The sequence below is a fragment of the Bufo bufo genome, chromosome 3, assembly GCF_905171765.1.
Source record: "Bufo bufo chromosome 3, aBufBuf1.1, whole genome shotgun sequence".
Taxonomy (NCBI): domain Eukaryota; kingdom Metazoa; phylum Chordata; class Amphibia; order Anura; family Bufonidae; genus Bufo; species Bufo bufo.
The window spans coordinates 293,548,789-293,569,208 of record NC_053391.1 but is presented as its reverse complement, the minus strand read 5'-3'; the positions used below and the strand labels follow the sequence as shown (position 1 = coordinate 293,569,208).

Genomic DNA, 20,420 nt, shown 5'->3' with positions numbered 1-20,420 from the left:
AGAGAAATTGAAATTTGCTAATGTTTCCAAATTGTTGGTACATTTTGGTATTTTTATTTTTTTATAATTAAAAATAATTTATTTTTGACTCAATTTTACCACTGTCATGGAGTACAATATGTGACGATAAAATAGTCTCAGAAAGGCTTGGATAAGTAAAAGCGTTTTAAAGTCATCACCACATAAAGTGACACATGTCAGATTTGCAAAAATAAAGGTGAAATATGGCAGGGTCCTTAAAGGGTTTCTATCACTTCGTATGACATATTTAGGTGTCAGACACTAGCGATCCGCTAGTGTCTGCTCTAACAAACCATCCTAATATGATAGGCTTTGGGGCAGCCGTTTTGCTATAATAACAACTTATATCTATATGCTAATGAGCCTCTAGGTGCTATGGGGGCGTCATTAGCACCTAGAGGCTCCGTCTACCTTCATAAACTGTCGCCGCCCTGCGCGTCCCTCCAGCCCGCCCATCTCCTGCTGAATGCGATCCTCTCCGTGCGCGTCTCTGTTCTGCGCATGCGCAGTGAATGTCTGACCGCTTCCCTGCTCAGACATCTCCACTGCGCCTGTTGCTCGGAGCACTATGATGTCATCGGCGCAGGCGCAGTGGAGATGTCTGAGCAGGGAAGCGGTCAGACATTCACTGCGCATGCGCAGAACAGAGACGCGCACGGAGAGGATCGCATTCAGCAGGAGATGGGCGGGCTGGAGGGACGCGCAGGGCGGCGACAGTTTATGAAGGTAGACGGAGCCTCTAGGTGCTAATGACGCCCCCATAGCACCTAGAGGCTCATTAGCATATAGATATAAGTTGTTATTTTAGCAAAACGGCTGCCCCAAAACCTATCATATTAGGATGGTTTGTTAGAGCAGACACTAGCGGATCGCTAGTGTCTGACACCTAAATATGTCATACGAAGTGATAGAAACCCTTTAACGGGTTAAATTGTACATGTGTGTTCTGTTTTGTTTGTGTATTTGATCTCATCTCACGATGTCTTACAAAATCATATCTATTGCTATGACATTTTATAGTTCCACATTGGCAACACACATTTGAATTTCCTTTCTATTGTGTTATTGGGTAAGGTGTGAAGGTTTTGGTTTTTTTATTTTGTCTTTTAGCAAAAGACTGGGATTGCTGGAATTGTGGAAAAAAATCTATTTTAAATGCTTGTTTTTCCATTTTAATCTACTCTACACCACGGTTAAAATATGTATTCATAATGGTGTTTGGTTCACATGTTGGAGTAGCTTTTAAAACCTCTTGCTCTTTGCCAGGGCAGGTAGCTATACCCTTTATTGATTAACCATTGATCATCTCCATAATTATTATTTAACTCTCTAACTTAATCTCTACTGCTAAACTCCCTAGACGAAAGTTAATTATTGCTGAAATGAAGATCACTTGTTTATGGTGTAAGCTAGCATTTGCTGTGATTTTGCAGTGTGTTCAGTTCTTGCTCTTCTAGAACTCTACACTTGGAATAAAACCAGCACACATAGAACATGTTCAGATACACAGAGTTTCCAGTACCAGTTTTCTTTAAATTGACTTAATCAAATATGGAGTATATCAGTATTTACTTTTTTTACTTATACCTTGCGATGTTTTATAAAAAAAAAAAAAATGAGCAAAGAATACAGTAGTTTGTATATTGCATACAAAGACTGTAAATGAACACTGAATGTGTTTTTTGTAGTATTTAGCATTGAAGCAATTACTGAGTATATGCAGTTACACCTGACTAGAAGTGGAGATTGAGTTGTGAATGGTCTACCTGTGATATTATGCTAGAATGCCTTGCTTTCTGAAGTGATATTGGAAATATATTAAGAGACTAACGCTTTCCTGTGTTTTGCTGAGCTTGCACCTCTTGTATCCAATCTTCTAGGCAGTGGCTTGCTATTCAAAAGTTGAGAAGCAAGATCAAGAAGAAAGTAGACACCAAAGCAAGCAAAGGGAGAAAAGTGAGGTAAGGGTAACCTGACTGCTCTGTGAAGGTTTGTAGAAATCATAAGTGATCCAAGTAATGGAAAAGAAATACACAACATTTAGAAAATAAAAAAAATTGAAAACAATGGCAATGCATTCAATCAGATAGGAACATAGCATGCATTGTTTCTGTCAGGTAGTAATGGTTGTAAAATAATGGGATGGACTGTAACAGAGCGACCTGAGCATATGCTTATGTTTTGTGTATGAATCAGCCCAGTTGTCCAAATTTCAAGTTTAATTAGTGAGTTACCCATTTCTAGTTATGTGTAGTTTATGTATACATTTCAAATGCCCAAACTACTGCTTACCCATCTGACTTACATGTCAACTATTAGAGGGCCATGCAATTTTCTATTTTCATTTTTTAATCCCATAACTTTTTTACTTTCTAATGACTCCATTCTATATTGCATGCAATGTAATGGTAAGTTGGGAAAAAATTGCAAATGGGGTGGAAATTTAAAAAAAAACGCAATTCTGCCACATTTTTATGGGTTTTGTTTTTACGGCATTCCCTATGCAGTGAAACTGACTTGTTACCTTCATTCTCTTGATCAATACCATTACAACGATACCATATTTGTATAGTATTTTTTTGTGTAATACTGAAAAAAAACTTTGTCAAAATGTATTTTTTCTCTTTATAACCATATTCTGAGCCCAATAGCTTTTTTTAAATATTTAAATCTATGGAGATATTTCAGAGCACATTTTTTGCGGACTGATCTATACATTTAAATGATACAATTTGAACTTGTGTATGACTTTTTGATCACTTTTTATTACATTTTTGGGGGGAGATGAATTGACCAAAAAATTGCAAATTGGGCATATCGAATTTTTTTTCTGTTACACCATATGGATCAAATATTTTTATCATGCAAGCTCCAGCCGATCACTTTTAAGGTAACAACTTCCCCAATCTCAGCCGGGGGAAGCTGATACAGGAGCGGGAGTGCCGGCTCCCGCATTTTCACTACTGAGATGTTGTGGTCGGTATCTGGGGTTAAATGTCTGCAGTCTGCGTAACATCAGAAACCCGGTGGGTATGGCACCCACTGCTCTCACAAGCAGGCGCCATGTTAAAAGTGACAATTTCTGCTATATGTGTATGGTACTGGACATCAATGGGTTAACAGATCTGTAATAAATAATTTTATATAGGAGAAGGCAGGACATGCTTGTCCACAAGGTGATTTGCAAAATAATTGCAATGACAACTGAAAAACTTTACTTTTACTGTGTACTTTGATTTCACAGTATATGGTTCTGAATTTGAACAATGACAAAGGATCTCCATTTTCCCAAACGGCCCAGGTGCCTGCCTTTCCCCCCCCCCCCCGGCCCTGTGTTGTAGATAGACTCTAGCTGTCCATGTGTAGAGCATAAAATGTACTATGTTAATCCATTCCCGTTCTCTAAATTCAGTATAGAGAAGCAGTCTTGGGTCTTATCTTGGTGTGTTGCATTTTGTTTTCCTTCATTATTTGAAAAATAGACGTTCTAATTAACGCAAGACATTTTGCAATTGCAATATTTTAAAATGTGTACAGTGACCAGACAGCCTTCAAGTAGCACTAATCATGGAGATGTCTTTCTGATAAAAATGATTGCAGGTAATGTCAAAGTCTCTACAGTTCATTCAAGCTGAGGCTTTTTAGTAAAACCTTCTTAGGATTTGGTCTGCATAAGGGTGGTTTTCACTGTTATTTCAGCAACCACCATCACTAATAAATTTTCTTAGACATTGCCGCACTTCTCTTGAACTCTGTGCAGTGCCGTCGTGATGCCAGTAAATGTTCCTGTATGTAACTTTAAGACAGTGTTGATGCATAGTGGTTTAATATAATCCACTGAATAAACCAGATGGTAGTGTATTTTCTGCTAAACTATTACAATTGTTTAATTGGCATAAAACACATTTATAGGCTATTTTTATCTACTCATAAGTCACATGAAGCTTCAGTGTCCACAATCTTCCTTGGTCGCAAGCACATCAGATAGAAAGTCATGCAAGTCAGTCTGGGTCAGTTGTGGCATAGTAATTTTTAAGATTGATGTTCTTGGATAATTTATTAAAAGAGGAAAGAGCTGCTTTGTTGGCCTGAGAAGCCTGTAATTATTGGCTATCAATATTCTTTTTTGTCAGCATCACACATAATTGGATGTATTCATGATTCAGTCAAAAGCCGCTGACAACATCACACAACTGAGTCACACTCTCAAAGCCTTTGAAATAATGCAGACTATTTCAGTGTGTGTGACATGGACTGTACTCGTTCACCGTGAGATCAAGGTCCTACCGTAGCAATCTTATTACCCAGCTCCGGATGACAATTGAACAGTCTGGGCCAGATCATCAGTAGCAGAGCAGTGAACAAAATGTTCAATTACAATTTGAGCATAACATCTTTACTCAGTGAAAAGTTTAAGCATGTTTTACTTTATATCCAGAAAGATGCAAATAAAGGATTTACAAAGAAAATGTCATGGATTTCCAGATCTCATTCTGTAGCCTATATACATGAAATTGCATTATAGTGTTTATTTCTGTGCAAAATTATAAAATCGATGGTCAATGGTATTTGTAAAACAACAAACACAACAATTGTATCATAGAAATCAAGCAGACCTCAGTGGGAGCTACCATTTTTGACGATGTTGTGAAAAATTATGGCTTGTAAGGCTACTTTCACACTAGCGGCAGAACAGATCCGACAGGCTGTTCACCCTGTCGGATCCGTCCTGCCGCTATTTCGCCGGACCGCCGCTCCGTCCCCATTGACTAATGGGGACGGGGCGGAGCTCCGGCGCAGCACGGCAGTTCGCGCTGAGAGGCCGCCGGTCTAAAAAGTCGTACATGCAGTACTTTTAGTCCGGCGGCCTTTCGCCATGCACTGCTGTGCTGCACCGGAGCTCCGCCCCCGTCCCCATTATAGTCAATGGGGACGGAGCGGCGGCAGGACGGATCCGACAGGGTGAACAACCTGACAGATCCGTCCTGCCGCTAGTGTGAAAGTACCCTAAGTCTGTAGAATAGCATTCATAGTGGCTGCTGGGATGACTGGGAACCATGGAGAGAAGGAGGAAAGAGAATGTGTCCTGAGAAAATGACCTATTGTTTAAACATTTTATTTTTTTACATTTTTCTGCTGTACAATCTATATAAAAAAAAAAAGCCTCATAAAAATCTGACGCGTCATGTTCTGTAGAGTTTACTTTTCAGTAGTCAGCTCGTTATCACCACAGGCAGGATTACAGTAAAACATGTTATCCATCATTCACAATTGTTGATAGTCACAGCTTATCTTCATCCCTCCCCCCATACAATGACCTCTGCACAGGTCACAGAGCATGCCAAGAACTCTCTTATAGAGCTCATTGACTGCTGTAAAGCATATCTCTAATTGCTAACAGCAGCTCAAGCAAGATTTTTACTCCCCCTCATAATCATGTACAGAAAGTAAAATTGAAAAATTCATCAAGAAATGAAAATGGATAACAATATTCATCAATAACAGTTATTAACTATAAAAAATATATATATTATTCAGGGGCGGACACAAACAGCAGAGGGCCCCTGTGCAAAGAATGTGCCTGGGCTCCCCCTTTCCCAAACCACACATACAGATATAAAGATAGGCCATAGGTAAAGATTAATACAATGATGTGTGGAAGCAGAAGAAATCCCAATTTGTCATCTCTCCCCAATCCTACAGGGAGAGGAAGTGGTGATCAGGGGCATCAAAGATGGTGGAGACCCTTTTAGATATTGTGGTGTGTATTTAAGGGGTTATCCAAGAGTATAAAATTTTCCCCATGTGCCGGGCCCCTCACAGGGAATATACTTACCCCGCACCCTGCGCCGCTGCTTATCCCCGCACCCTGCACCTATGCTTATCCCCGCACCGCCCTGTTGCTTCTCCCCGTGCGCGGATGAAAACATCTGGTGTATGGATCGCACATGGGCCACATCCATATCTTGCCGATCCGCGGACCGCAAAATACATTAGAATGTAGCCTCACAGTATGTAGGTGAGGGCCAGAGGGGGACAGGGGGGATGGGTGGGGTACAGAAAATAATATACCAAGTCAAGTTTAGTGCCTGGCAGGGACAGTGGGCACACAGGCAGCCTCCCGTCCTCACTTAGCACCTCGTAAATTGCTGCAGGCCTCACACATTCCACACCAGAAGCGCTAGGAGAAAAGCAGATGTAGGCAGGGCTACCACCAGGGGGCGGAGCTACTGAAACACTAGACGGTGGCGGGTCTACTGACATCGCTAGACGGGAGGCAGAGCTAGGACACAGTGAAGTGGCTCAGCACAAGCCTGGCTGATCTGGTGTCAAACTCTTCATGACGCTGTCCACCACACAGCAGGACTGAGCTGTAAGGACAAGGGGTGATCACAGATGCAGCTCAGGACATGTTGCCTCAGAGCTGTGGATGGCGCAGTAGGTCCTGTGACTGAAGTCAAATAGTGAGGTTGGCCTCTTCTACATGCTGGATGGAGTGATGATGAATGGTGAAGCGGGGAGCAGGATGCACAGACAGCTGAGCTCGAGGGCCCCCTCACACGCTGGGCCCCTGTGCAGCTGAACCGGCTGCACAGGTGTTATGTCCGCCCCTGATATGATGCACCCCCTCAGGGTAGCTGCACTTGGGGCATATTTAGCTGCAGACCTTTCACTACAATAAAAAATCTAAAGTAAGCATACAGACATGGAGAGCGGCGCCGCTCTGTTCTCCCGGTATAGGCTTCGGTAGCTTCAGATTTTCTGCTCAACTGGGAGGAGCCTGCCGGCGTCTCCTTCTCCCAGGCTGGAGTGCTGGCCAATCGCAGCGCTCAGCTCATAGCCTGAGAGAAATAAAACCTCTCAGGCTATGAGCTGAGCGATGCGATTGGCCAGCACTCCAGCCTGGGAGAAGGAGGCTGAAAATCTGAAGCTACCGGAGCCTATACCGGGTGAACGGAGCGGCGCCCAGGGATAACAGTAAGTGCAGGGAGATCCCTGGGTGCCGCTCTCCTAGATTTTTTATTGTAGTGAAAGGTCCTCTTTAACTTTTCTACATTAAAAGGGGTGAAATTTGCAGCAGAAATTGCTGTGTACCAGTTTTAGACAAAGTGCAAAGTGTGGCCCTGGACTAAATTTAAAAAAATTATATACAAAGTTTAATATTATGACCATACTGCTAAAAATCCGAGACATGTGCCTGAGATGCTCGGTGTGCTGAAGCAGCCCCAGAACCCAAGGTAGAATTGTACACCTCCATTCAAAAAAAAAAAAGATAAAATAAATAAAAATGTTGTAATCCTAAAGATGGGCCCTGTCCCCTTTCATGTGTAGCTCTGCCCCTTTCCACTAAGTAGAGTATGTTGGTAAAAACTATAGAAACCCTGGTTGCGCAAAATTGCACCACTCATTTTTGGCGCAGACACATTATCTAATTCCCATATTGTCCCAATAGTGCCAGCCACTGTTAAGTCCTTTTATTTCCAGCCACGCCACCCTATTAGGGTAACCTATTTCCTCAGGCTCAATAGTTCTGGGCTCAATAGCCCTATTTATAAAAAAAAAAAAAAAGCCACAATTAGCTATTAGTGTATAAATTTGCCCCTTAGTGCCACTGATGCCAGTTTCCTCAGTGCTCCAATAGGTTAACCACAATGAACACCCTTTATTTAGAAAAGCTCCCCTCATAATGCCAGACAGTTCCCTCCACCACATACACTTAAAAGAAGAAGAAAATGACTGCAACCTAGTGTGTGGCTAAATACAGTCACTCACTGTGTTATCAGCCTAAAGTACTTCCCATTACCATGCCCTTACCAGTCCTACTCCAGAAAAATCAATCTTGTTGGCCGGAGCAAAGACCAGCGACAAAAAGAAAAGGACTGTGGCGCAAAGAGGGAGTGCGAGAAATGTTGAAAGACTCAGCTGGATAATAATCGTCTCTCTGCTTATTGACTAGCTGAATAGTGACATTTCTAGCTATAGCTGTGACAAACTGGCTGCTACTATATAAGACAGATCCCTTAGCACAGAGGGAGACAGAGAATCAGGCTATTGTTCAGTTACAGCAGAGTGATGGTGTAGGCACAGGAGCCTTTTCCATGCCATCACTGATGGGTACCACCTGTATTATTCAGCCAGCAACCCACTTTAACTGGATAACCATGAGCAGCATTTGCAATTAGCAATAATTTTTATGGCTGTGTAATCGTTGTTTTATAATGGTGTATTGCTGACCTTTCCTAATTTACACTGGTCTGTAATTATTATAATTTCCAACATATGAGCAGATATAACACCAATGGACCAATGTAAATGGGTCTTAAAGGGGTTGTCCCACCATAAGATACTATAAGATCTCATCGCCTATCCACGGGATAGGGCATAAGTATCTGATCAGCAGTGGTGGGATGACCAGTTGAATACCTCAATACACTGTAAAAAAAGAAACAGTCTTAGAATACATCATGATAATATAGCTTGAGAATGGTTCTGTGATGGGACCGATCTCCATTGGCAGATTGGCCATAGACCTTACAGGGAAATTTCCTGGGCGGCCATCCAGTGGAAGTTTTTGGGGAGAGATTTTGTGCTGCTGGCAGTATTTTGTGATGGACTGTGGTATTTGACTCTGTTGGGGTGGTATAATGTGCCAAAATATGGTATTGCTGCCCCTGCCTTCCATCAATTTGGACGCAACTACAAAACGGTGCCACTTTTAGTATTTTTCCAGGGCCACTTTAAATTCCCAGTCTGCCCCTGTACATACATAGACAAACGTGTATAAACCTATACACACGTATGCCTGACACATGAAATGAATACACTTTACACACAAATGACTTTTCTTTTTTGTACAGGATGGGAGCAGCTGCTAAGTGGAGGGGAAACTGCTGACTGCAGCAATTTGCTATAGTCTGCTGCTCTTGCTCCCAACCTATAGCAGCTGTGTGGTCTGCCTTATTGTGGTATGACACTGGCAGCACTGGGAGTCCCTCTAGTATGGGTGCCCTGGGCAATTGCTCACTTTGCCACCCTTAACGCAGGCCCTGCATAGTCAAAATGGTGAGGTGCCTGCACGTGCACAGTGTGCCCTCACTTCACTGCAATAGGACTTTAAAAAACAGCCAAGTGTGTTTGTTCGGCTATTCTGGGGGCTCCCATAACAGTGAGGGTGGCTGCATATATATGGCTTCACTTCAGTGGACCCGTTGTGGAGTTAGGAGGTCCAAGAGGTGGGACATGCACCTGTCTTACATTAATAGCATATCCTAGCGATATGCAATCACTGTCCCAATGTTCCAACCCCTTTAACATCTCAGTTACATTTGCCGTATGTTTACGGCATAATAGCTGAAGAGGAGTTAAAGAGCGGGTTCAGAAGCTGAGCCTGCTCCATATATGGCTGCACAGATTTTAGATCACATTGATCTTGGTCATTTAACAACTCGGATGCACCGATAGCAACCGGTACATCTGAGCAGTTATAGGCAGGGGATACCCCCTGTCCTCCAGTCTTCCAAACCCAGCGCCCAGGTGAAATTACGGGGTTATTATGTTGGTTGTTATGGCAGACCTGGGGTCATTGTTAACTGCCTGCAACAGGGCTTATGTCCATAGGCTGCAATATTAAATGACTGCAGTCTGCTATAAAGAGGCAAATAATCACATGTTCAAGTCCCCAAAGGAATCTAAAAATATAAGTCAAATAGAAGTAGAATATTTTTTAAACAAAAGTATTAAAGGGGTTGTCCGGGTTCAGAGCTGAACCCGGACATAACCCCTTCTTTACCCAGGCAACCCCTCTGAGAGGAGCACCTAAGCATTTACAAACTTGCACTGCTAGGCAGAGACTTCCACCTAGCATTGTTTCCGGTGACGTCACCGGCACTGATGGGCAGGCTTTAGCGCTGCCTTAGCATGTTTTACAGGCTAGGGCAGCGCTAAAGCCCACCCATTAGTGCCGGTGACATCACTGGCAACACTACTAGGTGGAAATCTCCGCCTAGCAGAGACCTGGTAAGTCACCGGATCTAATAAAAGAGCCATTGCCACTGCAGCTGAAGGCATCTGTGTTGGTTGTGTGTTCATATGTGCCCACATTGCTGATAAAATATATGCAAATTAACCTCTAGGAGCAACAGGGGTGTTGCTATTACTCCTAGAACCTCTGCTCTCTCTGAAACTGCCATACCCTCTGCAGTTTGGCAGAATCAGCCAGAGAATACATCATCACTCCTGGCCCTGTCAGTCAAAGTGCAGAGGATGTGACAGTTGTGGAGCGAGGAGCCTCTAGATGTAATGGCAACGCCCCGTTGCTCCTAAAGTTTAATTTGCATGAAAACCATTTTCTCAGCATTGTGGGCACATATGAACATGGGACCAACACAGATGCCTTCAGCTCCCAAGTCCACATGCAGGACAAACTATAAATTTGGTACATGTATTAGTGTAATCACACTGACCTGCACAATAAAGGTAACATAATTTTTAACATAGTTGAATGCCTGTAAGATAAGGCCTGTGGTTCTTTGCATGTCTTCCCAGGGTGTTTTGTGCCTATATGGATAAGGTGACACTAAGAAATTGTGGCTTGCGGGCCTCTCCAGGTAGAATTTACCAGTATAAATTGCCTTCTTCATCTAGGAATAGTGCTTGTTGTTTATAAATTGAAAATTGACCTGTGAAACATTGTGAATTCTATACTTATTTACATGCAGCTAACATTCATATTAGAGATGAGCGAATTTCAGATTATGAAATTCGTTCACGCTTCGTTTACTGGTAAAAGGTGAATTGCGTTATGGATTCCGTTACCACGGACCATAATGCAGTTCTATGACGGAATGCCTTTAGAGGCATTCCGTTACTCATTCTGTCATAATAGAAGTCTGTAGGCTACAAAACGGATCCGTCCCGTTTCCGTTATGCAGGAGAGAACTTCCCTGCATAACTGAAATGGAACGAATCCGTTTTGCAGCCTACAGACTTCTATTATGACGGAATAAATAACGGGATGCCTCTAAAGGCATTCCGTCATAGAACTGCATTATGGTCCGTGGTAACGGAATCCATAACGCAATTCACCTTTTACCAGTAAACGAAGCGTGAATGAATTTCAAAATATGAAATTCGTTCATTTCTAATTCATATCATGTCAAAATATATTATAAAGGCATTTTCCCTGCATATAATGAAACATACAGTATGGGGAAGTTGTAATTTGTTAGTCTTATAAATAACCTTTTGTTATTGCTTTATGCAGATACCATGTACATAGCAAGTTGGTGAGCTTCATGGCTCCTATTGGCCACAGCACAATGAATGATGAGGCCAGGTGAGTAATAGACTAATAATGTTTATCTAGTGCCTCCATGAAAGCATGACATTGACTTGTTCTTCATTCTGCTGTCCTGTTTTTTTTTTTTTTTCTTATCAGTTCACCATTTGTCACAACTGTCATAGCAAGACATTGTCTGAACAAGCCTTGGTCTTCTTACCCAGTACTTGTTTATTTTTAACTCAAAATTAGGGATGAGCGAACCCGTGAAAGTTCGGGTTTGGCTGAACGTCAGGTCAAAGTTCGGGGACCCGACCTTCACTTTATTTTCCAATATAATATGGTTATAACGGAAAATAGTAGCATTCTTAAGACAGAATGCTAAATAAAATGGCCATGAAGACGTTAAAAATAATAAACTCACATCATCCACTTGATCGCGCAGGTCTTTCTTCAGGACCTATCTTCAATCAGCAGGACCTGCGGTGAAGTCACTGCACTCACCACGTGGTGAGCGCGGTGACGCAGGTCCTGAAGAAAGAAGACCTGCGCGATCAAGTGGATGAGGTGAGTTTTATTAAATGATTTTTAACCCCTCCATGGCCATTTTATTCTGCATTCTGTCTTAAGAATGCTATTATTTTCCGTTATAACGGAAAATAATAAGATCACCGAACCCGAACTTCAGTGAAAAAGTCCGGGTCTGGGTACCCGAACTTTGCAGTTCGGGTTTGCTCAACCCTACTCAAAATCGTAAAGAAATCTGACAAAATGGTTTCTTAATAAAAGCAGTTATACATATTCCCTTAATGCATGTTCATTCCAAATACAGATAGATTTACAGATGTGGTTGATGTAACAGAATCATTTAGGTGTTGCAGACCAGTCAGAAGAACATAGCGTGGTCTGGCACCTCTGTTTCTGCTTCTGAATGCAGATTCTAGGATCTTTGTGATAAACTACATGCATTCCTGGATCCTTCCCCTGTATCAGTGATTCAAGCTGGTTTATAATGGTGATGGGGTTTCCTGACATTGGGCCCCTTAGTTTTAGTTTTGCAGCCTACCTGGTCACTGTGACTGATAATTTTCATCATTTGATGATTTCAGTTATTTTATTTACCTATATATTTTCTGTAGGAGTTAAAAGCTTTTCCCAGGTCTTTTATACTGATGACCTATCCTGTGGATAGATCATCAGTATCTAAACGGTTGGGGTCCGACATCCAGGAACCCCACAGATCAGCTGCTCCTAGGCCTCGTGATACATGAACATGCCAGCATTGGCCTAGGAAAAGTCATCGGACAGGCCCCTCTGTACCCGCTGTGATGTAATCAGACAGGTCCCTCTGTACCTGCTGTGATGTAATCGGACAGGCCCCTCTGTACCTGCTGTGATGTAATCAGACAGGCCGCTCTGTACCTGCTGTGATGTAATCAGACAGGCCCCTCTGTACCTGCTGTGATGTAATCAGACAGGCCCCTCTGTACCTGCTGTGATGTAATCAGACAGGCCCCTCTGTACCTGCTGGGATGTAATCAGACAGGCCCCTCTGTACCTGCTGTGATGTAATCAGACAGGCCCCTCTGTACCTGCTGTGATGTAATCGGACAGGCCCCTCTGTACCTGCTGTGATGTAATCGGACAGGCCCCTCTGTACCTGCTGTGATGTAATCAGACAGGCCCCTCTGTACCTGCTGTGATGTAATCAGACAGGCCGCTCTGTACCTGCTGTGATGTAATCGGACAGGCCGCTCTGTACCTGCTGTGATGTAATCGGACAGGCCCCTCTGTACCTGCTGTGATGTAATCGGACAGGCCCCTCTGTACCTGCTGTGATGTAATCGGACAGGCCCCTCTGTACCTGCTGTGATGTAATCGGACAGGCCCCTCTGTACCTGCTGTGATGTAATCAGACAGGCCCCTCTGTACCTGCTGTGATGTAATCAGACAGGCCGCTCTGTACCTGCTGTGATGTAATCGGACAGGCCCCTCTGTACCTGCTGTGATGTAATCGGACAGGCCCCTCTGTACCTGCTGTGATGCAATCGGACAGGCCCCTCTGTACCTGCTGTGATGTAATCGGACAGGCCCCTCTGTACCTGCTGTGATGTAATCGGACAGGCCCCTCTGTACCTGCTGTGATGTAATCAGACAGGCCCCTCTGTACCTGCTGTGATGTAATCAGACAGGCCGCTCTGTACCTGCGGTGATGTAATCAGACAGGCCCCTCTGTACCTGCTGTGATGTAATCGGACAGGCCCCTCTGTACCTGCTGTGATGTAATCAGACAGGCCCCTCTGTACCTGCTGTGATGTAATCAGACAGGCCGCTCTGTACCTGCTGTGATGTAATCGGACAGGCCCCTCTGTACCTGCTGTGATGTAATCGGACAGGCCCCTCTGTACCTGCTGTGATGCAATCGGACAGGCCCCTCTGTACCTGCTGTGATGTAATCGGACAGGCCCCTCTGTACCTGCTGTGATGTAATCAGACAGGCCCCTCTGTACCTGCTGTGATGTAATCGGACAGGCCGCTCTGTACCTGCGGTGATGTAATCAGACAGGCCCCTCTGTACCTGCTGTGATGTAATCGGACAGGCCCCTCTGTACCTGCTGTGATGTAATCAGACAGGCCCCTCTGTACCTGCTGTGATGTAATCAGACAGGCCGCTCTGTACCTGCTGTGATGTAATCGGACAGGCCCCTCTGTACCTGCTGTGATGTAATCGGACAGGCCCCTCTGTACCTGCTGTGATGCAATCGGACAGGCCCCTCTGTACCTGCTGTGATGTAATCGGACAGGCCCCTCTGTACCTGCTGTGATGTAATCGGACAGGCCCCTCTGTACCTGCTGTGATGTAATCGGACAGGCCCCTCTGTACCTGCTGTGATGTAATCAGACAGGCCGCTCTGTACCTGCGGTGATGTAATCAGACATGCCCCTCTGTACCTGCTGTGATGTAATCGGACAGGCCCCTCTGTACCTGCTGTGATGTAATCAGACAGGCCCCTCTGTACCTGCTGTGATGTAATCAGACAGGCCCCTCTGTACCTGCTGTGATGTAATCAGACAGGCCCCTCTGTACCTGCTGTGATGTAATCAGACAGGCCCCTCTGTACCTGCTGTGATGTAATCAGACAGGCCCCTCTGTACCTGCTGTGATGTAATCGGACAGGCCCCTCTGTACCTGCTGTGATGTAATCAGACAGGCCCCTCTGTACCTGCTGTGATGTAATCAGACAGGCCCCTCTGTACCTGCTGTGATGTAATCAGACAGGCCCCTCTGTACCTGCTGTAATGTAATCAGACAGGCCCCTCTGTAGCTGCTGTGATGTAATCAGACAGGCCCCTCTGTACCTGCTGTAATGTAATCAGACAGGCCCCTCTGTACCTGAACGGATCTCACAAATGGAAAGCCAAAACGCGAGTGTGAAAGTAGACTAAGGCTGCATTCACACGTCTGTGCTGTGTTGCGGACCCACAAATTGCGGGTCCGCAACACACCAGCCCGGCACCCCCATAGAAATGCCTATTCTTGTCCGCAAGCTGCGGACAAGAATAGCACATGCTCTATCTTTTTGCGGAGCTGCGGACCCAAAGATCGGGGCCGCGCACCGCAGATGCGGACAGCACACTGTGTGCTGTCCGCATCCATTCCGTCCCTATAGAGAATGAATGGGTCCGCACCCGTTCCGCAAAATTGTGGAACGGATGTGGGCCCATTTTGCGGACGTGTGAATGGAGCCTTAGTCTTTACAACGCCTTTTAACGTAATTGCAGATTCAGTAATCATTATTTATTGAAATGCAGTCTTTTTACTTGGATCTTAGTTCGTGCGTCCTTTTTAATTTCAGCTGTCTATTGTATATGGATAGCGTCTGATTTCACACCATACTATTTATTTCAAATGTTTTATCTGTTGCTTTGTTAGAGCCGTTCATTCGCTGGATGATTTTTGCAATTGGGCCAATGCTTCTTCTAGCATTGTCAGCATAACTTGGAGCCAGCAATTCACTGCAGTCTAGAGAAGAACTGAAGAGCTAATGATCTCTGTTCTTTATAGCTGCATACAGCCTTCTCTCACCCGGAAGCTACTATCATTATACAGTCAGGGCGACCCAGCTTTCACTAACCTGACAGCTCTCACAGAGGTATTGGAGATGGAAATTAAGTAGAGATAAGACTTACATTTACTGAGCAAACATTTTCTACATTGCTGCACTTATTATCGCAACATATACACACAACGCCAGTATATCATGTTTCTGATGTTAAATGTTTCTAATGTATTTTCTATGCTGCCTGTTTAGATGCAGTTTATTATTGCATTGCAGATGGTATATTGTCCTTGTCAGTTAAAAACGGATACTTGTTTTATATTTTAACAATACAGGTTTAGTGAAACATACTCACCTAAAGAATTATTAGGAACACCTGTTCTATTTCTCATCAATGCAATTATCTAGTCAACCAATCACATGGCAGTTGCTTCAATGCATTTAGGGGTGTGGTCCTGGTCAGGACAATCTCCTGAACTCCAAACTGAATGTCAGAATGGGAAAGAAAGGTGATTTAAGCAATTTTGAGCGTGGCATGGTGGTTGGTACCAGACGGGCCGGTCTGAGTATTTCAAAATCTGCTCAGTTACTGGGATTTTCACGCACAACCATTTCTAGGGTTTACAAAGAATGGTGTGAAAAGGGAAAAACATCCAGTATGCGGCAGTCCTGTGGGCAAAAATGCCTTGTGGATGCTAGAGGTCAGAGGAGAATGGGCCGACTGATTCAAGCTGATAGAAGAGCAACGTTGACTGAAATAACCACTTGTTACAACCGAGGTATGCAGCAAAGCATTTGTGAAGCCACAACACACACAACCTTGAGGCGGATGGCCTACAACAGCAGAAGACCCCACCGGGTACCACTCATCTCCACTACAAATAGGAAAAAGAGGCTACAATTTGCACGAGCTCACCAAAATTGGACTGTTGAAGACTGGAAAAATGTTGCCTGGTCTGATGAGTCTCGATTTCTGTTGAGACATTCAAATGGTAGAGTCCGAATTTGGCGTAAACAGAATGAGAACATGTATCCATCCTCTGAGGGCTACTTTCAGCAGGATAATGCACCATGTCACAAAGCTCGAATCATTTCAAATTGGTTTCTTGAACATGACAATGAGTTCACTGTACTAAAATGGCCCCCACAGTCACCAGATCTCAACCCAATAGAGCATCTTTGGGATGTGGTGGAACAGGAGCTTCGTGCCCTGGATGTGCATCCCTCAAATCTCCATCAACTGCAAGATGCTATCCTATCAATATGGACCAACATTTCTAAAGAATGCTATCAGCACCTTGCTGAATCAATGCCACGTAGAATTAAGGCAGTTCTGAAGGCAAAAGGGGGTCCAACACCGTATTAGTATGGTGTTCCTAATAATTCTTTAGGTAAGTGTATATGTATGGTGAAATCATATTTATATGATCCAAAGTCAGCAGTTTTTTTAAGGCATGTTGTTGAAACTAACATACATACTAAGAAGTACAAAATGTCATTACATATAGAAAGTGTGATAACAATAAGCTTGGCGCAACCTGTGTGTATGTATTCACATTAGCCAGTTGTGGACCGTCAAATGACTATAAAGAAAAGGGAAGGCAGCACACACGTACTTGATTGAAGACGCCTTCTGTTAAGCTGAAACATTGCATCACTGGATCAAACTACCAGGAACAAAAAGCCACTTTATCTTTTGCAATCCAGTACGTGTGCTGCCTTCCTCCTTTACTTTGGATTACATATGAGCTAAAGTGGACTGAAGCGTGCGCTGGTTTAGGCCTCATGCACACGAACGCATTTGGTTTCCGTGTCCGTCCGTTTTTTTTTTTTTTGTTTTTTTGCTGATAGGAAGCAGATTTATTCATTTCAATGGGTCCGCAAAAAATGCGGACAGCAGACCGTGTGCTATCCGCATCCGTATGTCCGTTCCGTAGCCCCGCAAAAAAAAAAATAGAACATGTCCTATTCTTGTCCGTTTTAATCATTGTTACAATGGATCCGCAAAAAAATAAAAACGGATGAGTGTCATGTGCATGTAGCCTTACGCTCCGTATTGATTTGGAGTCCCGTCTAAGTTTGAATGACACTAAACTGGGGTGTCTGCATATAACTCTGCAAGGGCATTTCTGAAGTCCTTACAGAGTTGGCAGCTGCTTGAGGATTGTTCAGTAACAGGGAGCTGGTTGTGAGTTGGGACCCCCATAGAAAAGACAGAAATAGGATACCATCCTCCTTTCCCCATTGCTGTGTACTCACAAAACAGAGAAATGAAATCCCAATGTGTACTAAAAAAAACAACGAAAAACAACAAACAACTAGAGGTATTGGTTCTAAAATGCCACATATATTAAAAACAACTGAAAATGTGCCTGGTCATGGACAGAGAAAATGGTTTGGTATTGAACTGGTTAAAGGAAATCACCAGAAAATGAATAAAGTATTTTGTTAAATATTTTTAAAGAATATTTGATGTTTTTTTTAATTGTCCATACCACTATATTTACATAGTAGCATAGTTTATAAGGCTGTCCATCCAGTTCAGCCTGTTATCCTGAAAGTTGATCCAGAGGAAGGCAAAAAAAAACCTGAGGTAGAAGCCAATTTTACCCACTTTAGGGGAAAAATTCCTTCCCAACTCCAAACAGGCAATCATAATAACTCCCTGGATCAACGACCCATCTCTAGTAACTATAACCTGTAATATTATCACACTCCAAAAATACACCCAGGCCCCTCTTGTACTCTTTTAGTGAACTCACTATCACCACCTCCTCAGGCAGAGAGTTCCATGTCTCATTGCTCTTACCGTAAAGAATCCTCTTCTATGTTTGTGTACAAACCTTCTTACCTCCAGACGCAGATGATGTCCCCTCGTCACAGTCCTGGGGATAAATAGATGGGAGAGATCTGTACTGACCCCTGATATATTTATACATAGTTATTAGATCTCCCCTCAGTTGTCTTTTTTCTAAAGTGAATAACCCTAATTTTGATTTATCTTTCTGGGTACTGTAGTCCACCCATTCCAGTTACTACGTTAGTTGCCCTCCTCTGAACCCTCTCCAGCTCTGCTATGTCTGCCTTGTTCACAGGAGCCTAGAATTGTACACAGTACTCCATGTGTGGTCTGACTAGTTATTTATAAAGGGGCAGGACTATGTTCTCATCACGGGCATCTATGCCCCTTTTGATGCAACCCATTATCTTATTGGCCTTGGCAGCAGCTGCCTGACACTGCTTTCTACAGTTTAGTTTGCTGTCAGCTAAAATTGCTAGGTCCTTTTCCATGTCAGTGTTACCCAGTGTTGTACCATTTAGTATGTACTGGTGACTTGCATTATTCCTTCCCATGTGCATAACCTTACATCTGTCAGTGTTAAACCTCCTCTGCCACTTCTTTGCCCAAACCTTCAATCTATCCAGATACATCTGTAGCAGTATATACTGTCCTCTTCAGTGTTAATTACTTTACACAGTTTAGTGTCATCTGCAAAAATTATATTTTACTGTGCAAGCCTTCTACAATATTTAAAAAAGAAAATCCTGATATCTTGCATTTTGCAATAATTGGCTGACCCTTACTGTACTGTGGGGATCACTTCTATGTAATCATCTCATTATCATCACGAGCAGAATTACAATGAAAAGTAACATTTATAAATAACACATGATCCACCATTCACAATGGGTAATAGGCATAGCTTATTTCCTCCACCTCTCTGCAAAATGACCTTTGTACAAGTCACCGAACATGCCATTAACATCGACTGTCTATTATAATATGGTCCATGTGGCTGCTGTAAAGTACATCGCCATACAGTGATCCCTCAAGTCATAATATTAATTGGCTCCAGGATATGACCATTGTAAGTTAAAACCATTGTAACCTGGGTCCATAACTCTATGGAAAAACAGTAATTGGTTCCAAAGATCAAAAACATCTTTCCAAAATAAGAAAAATTAAGTTTTAAGACAAATAAGCAGATAACCAAGATATAAAGCAAGTCCTTAATAAAACAGACGAATAGATGCTGGAAGCTGTAAACTTTCTATGGTGAGGGCTGGAGCTTCTTCAGGGTATTGCATAGTACATACATGTACCTGAAAAATAAAAGGAAGTCCCTGCTCACTTGACCCTGGCACAGACAGAGAACGGTACAGAACATTTAGTACCACAGAGGAGCTACTAGACAACCAATAGGACAGGTTATCAATATCAGATCTGTGGGAGCCCGACTCCAAGCCCCACCGTCGATCAGGTATTTGAAGAGAATACAGCGCCTCTGTAATTGCTGCATTCTCTTCCGTTTACCTTCTCACCATTGACATTGCAGTGTTGAAAAGGTGTAATTATAGCTCTTTTATCCCATTCACTTGAATGGGACAGAATGTAACTACTGTAATTGCTCAGTACCATTCAAGTGAACGGGAAGGAGATGCTGTAAACAGTATAGTGCAGAATAATAATAATGGAGAAAGGGGACACACTCACCATAGCATAGAGTGCAAGCATGGTTTTAAACCGATAAACAATGCAAACAGAGCCACAGAAAACCGAAAAATATGTGACCAAGCACAGACATATAGCTCACTAAGTGAAAGATAGGGACAGAGAGTATATAGCCAGGGACAATATAGAAACATATAAGGAGAGAAAACAACCAATTATAGTAATGGTAATGTGACATCAATGAATGTATCGCTATACCTGTAGATGAAATTTACAATTAGTCCCAGGCTAAAAAGTGAGCATTTTCAAAAACTGCCCCACGCGTACCGCCAGGAATGAACCACGCAGGGCAAGGGCTTTTTATGGATATCCGAAGATTTAGTGCTGCCCTAGCCCGTAAAACGGTTAGGGCAGTGCTAAAGCCAACACGTCAGAGCGGGTGACGTCACAGTATACACTGCTGGGTGGAAGCCTCCACCTAGCAGTGTAAAAACATAATCAAAGGAGCCCTTGCCCTGCACGATTCAGCCCAGGGCAAGAGAGAGCATCAGACCTTGAAATGCTCTGATGCTCATATCACAGGGCCTTCCTGGGTGAAAATTGGGGT

The 20,420-nt window shown here is 43.3% G+C and overlaps 1 protein-coding gene across 1 annotated transcript in view; it reads left to right on the top strand.

Moving 5' to 3' along the window:
• AATF (apoptosis antagonizing transcription factor) overlaps positions 1-20,420 on the top strand; it is a 309,381-nt gene that overhangs the window by 212,785 nt on the left and 76,176 nt on the right. The window contains exons 10-11 of the mRNA XM_040424193.1: positions 1,902-1,982; positions 11,285-11,356. Coding sequence (XP_040280127.1) covers positions 1,902-1,982; positions 11,285-11,356 — 153 coding nt within the window. The remainder of the gene's footprint in view (positions 1-1,901; positions 1,983-11,284; positions 11,357-20,420) is intronic.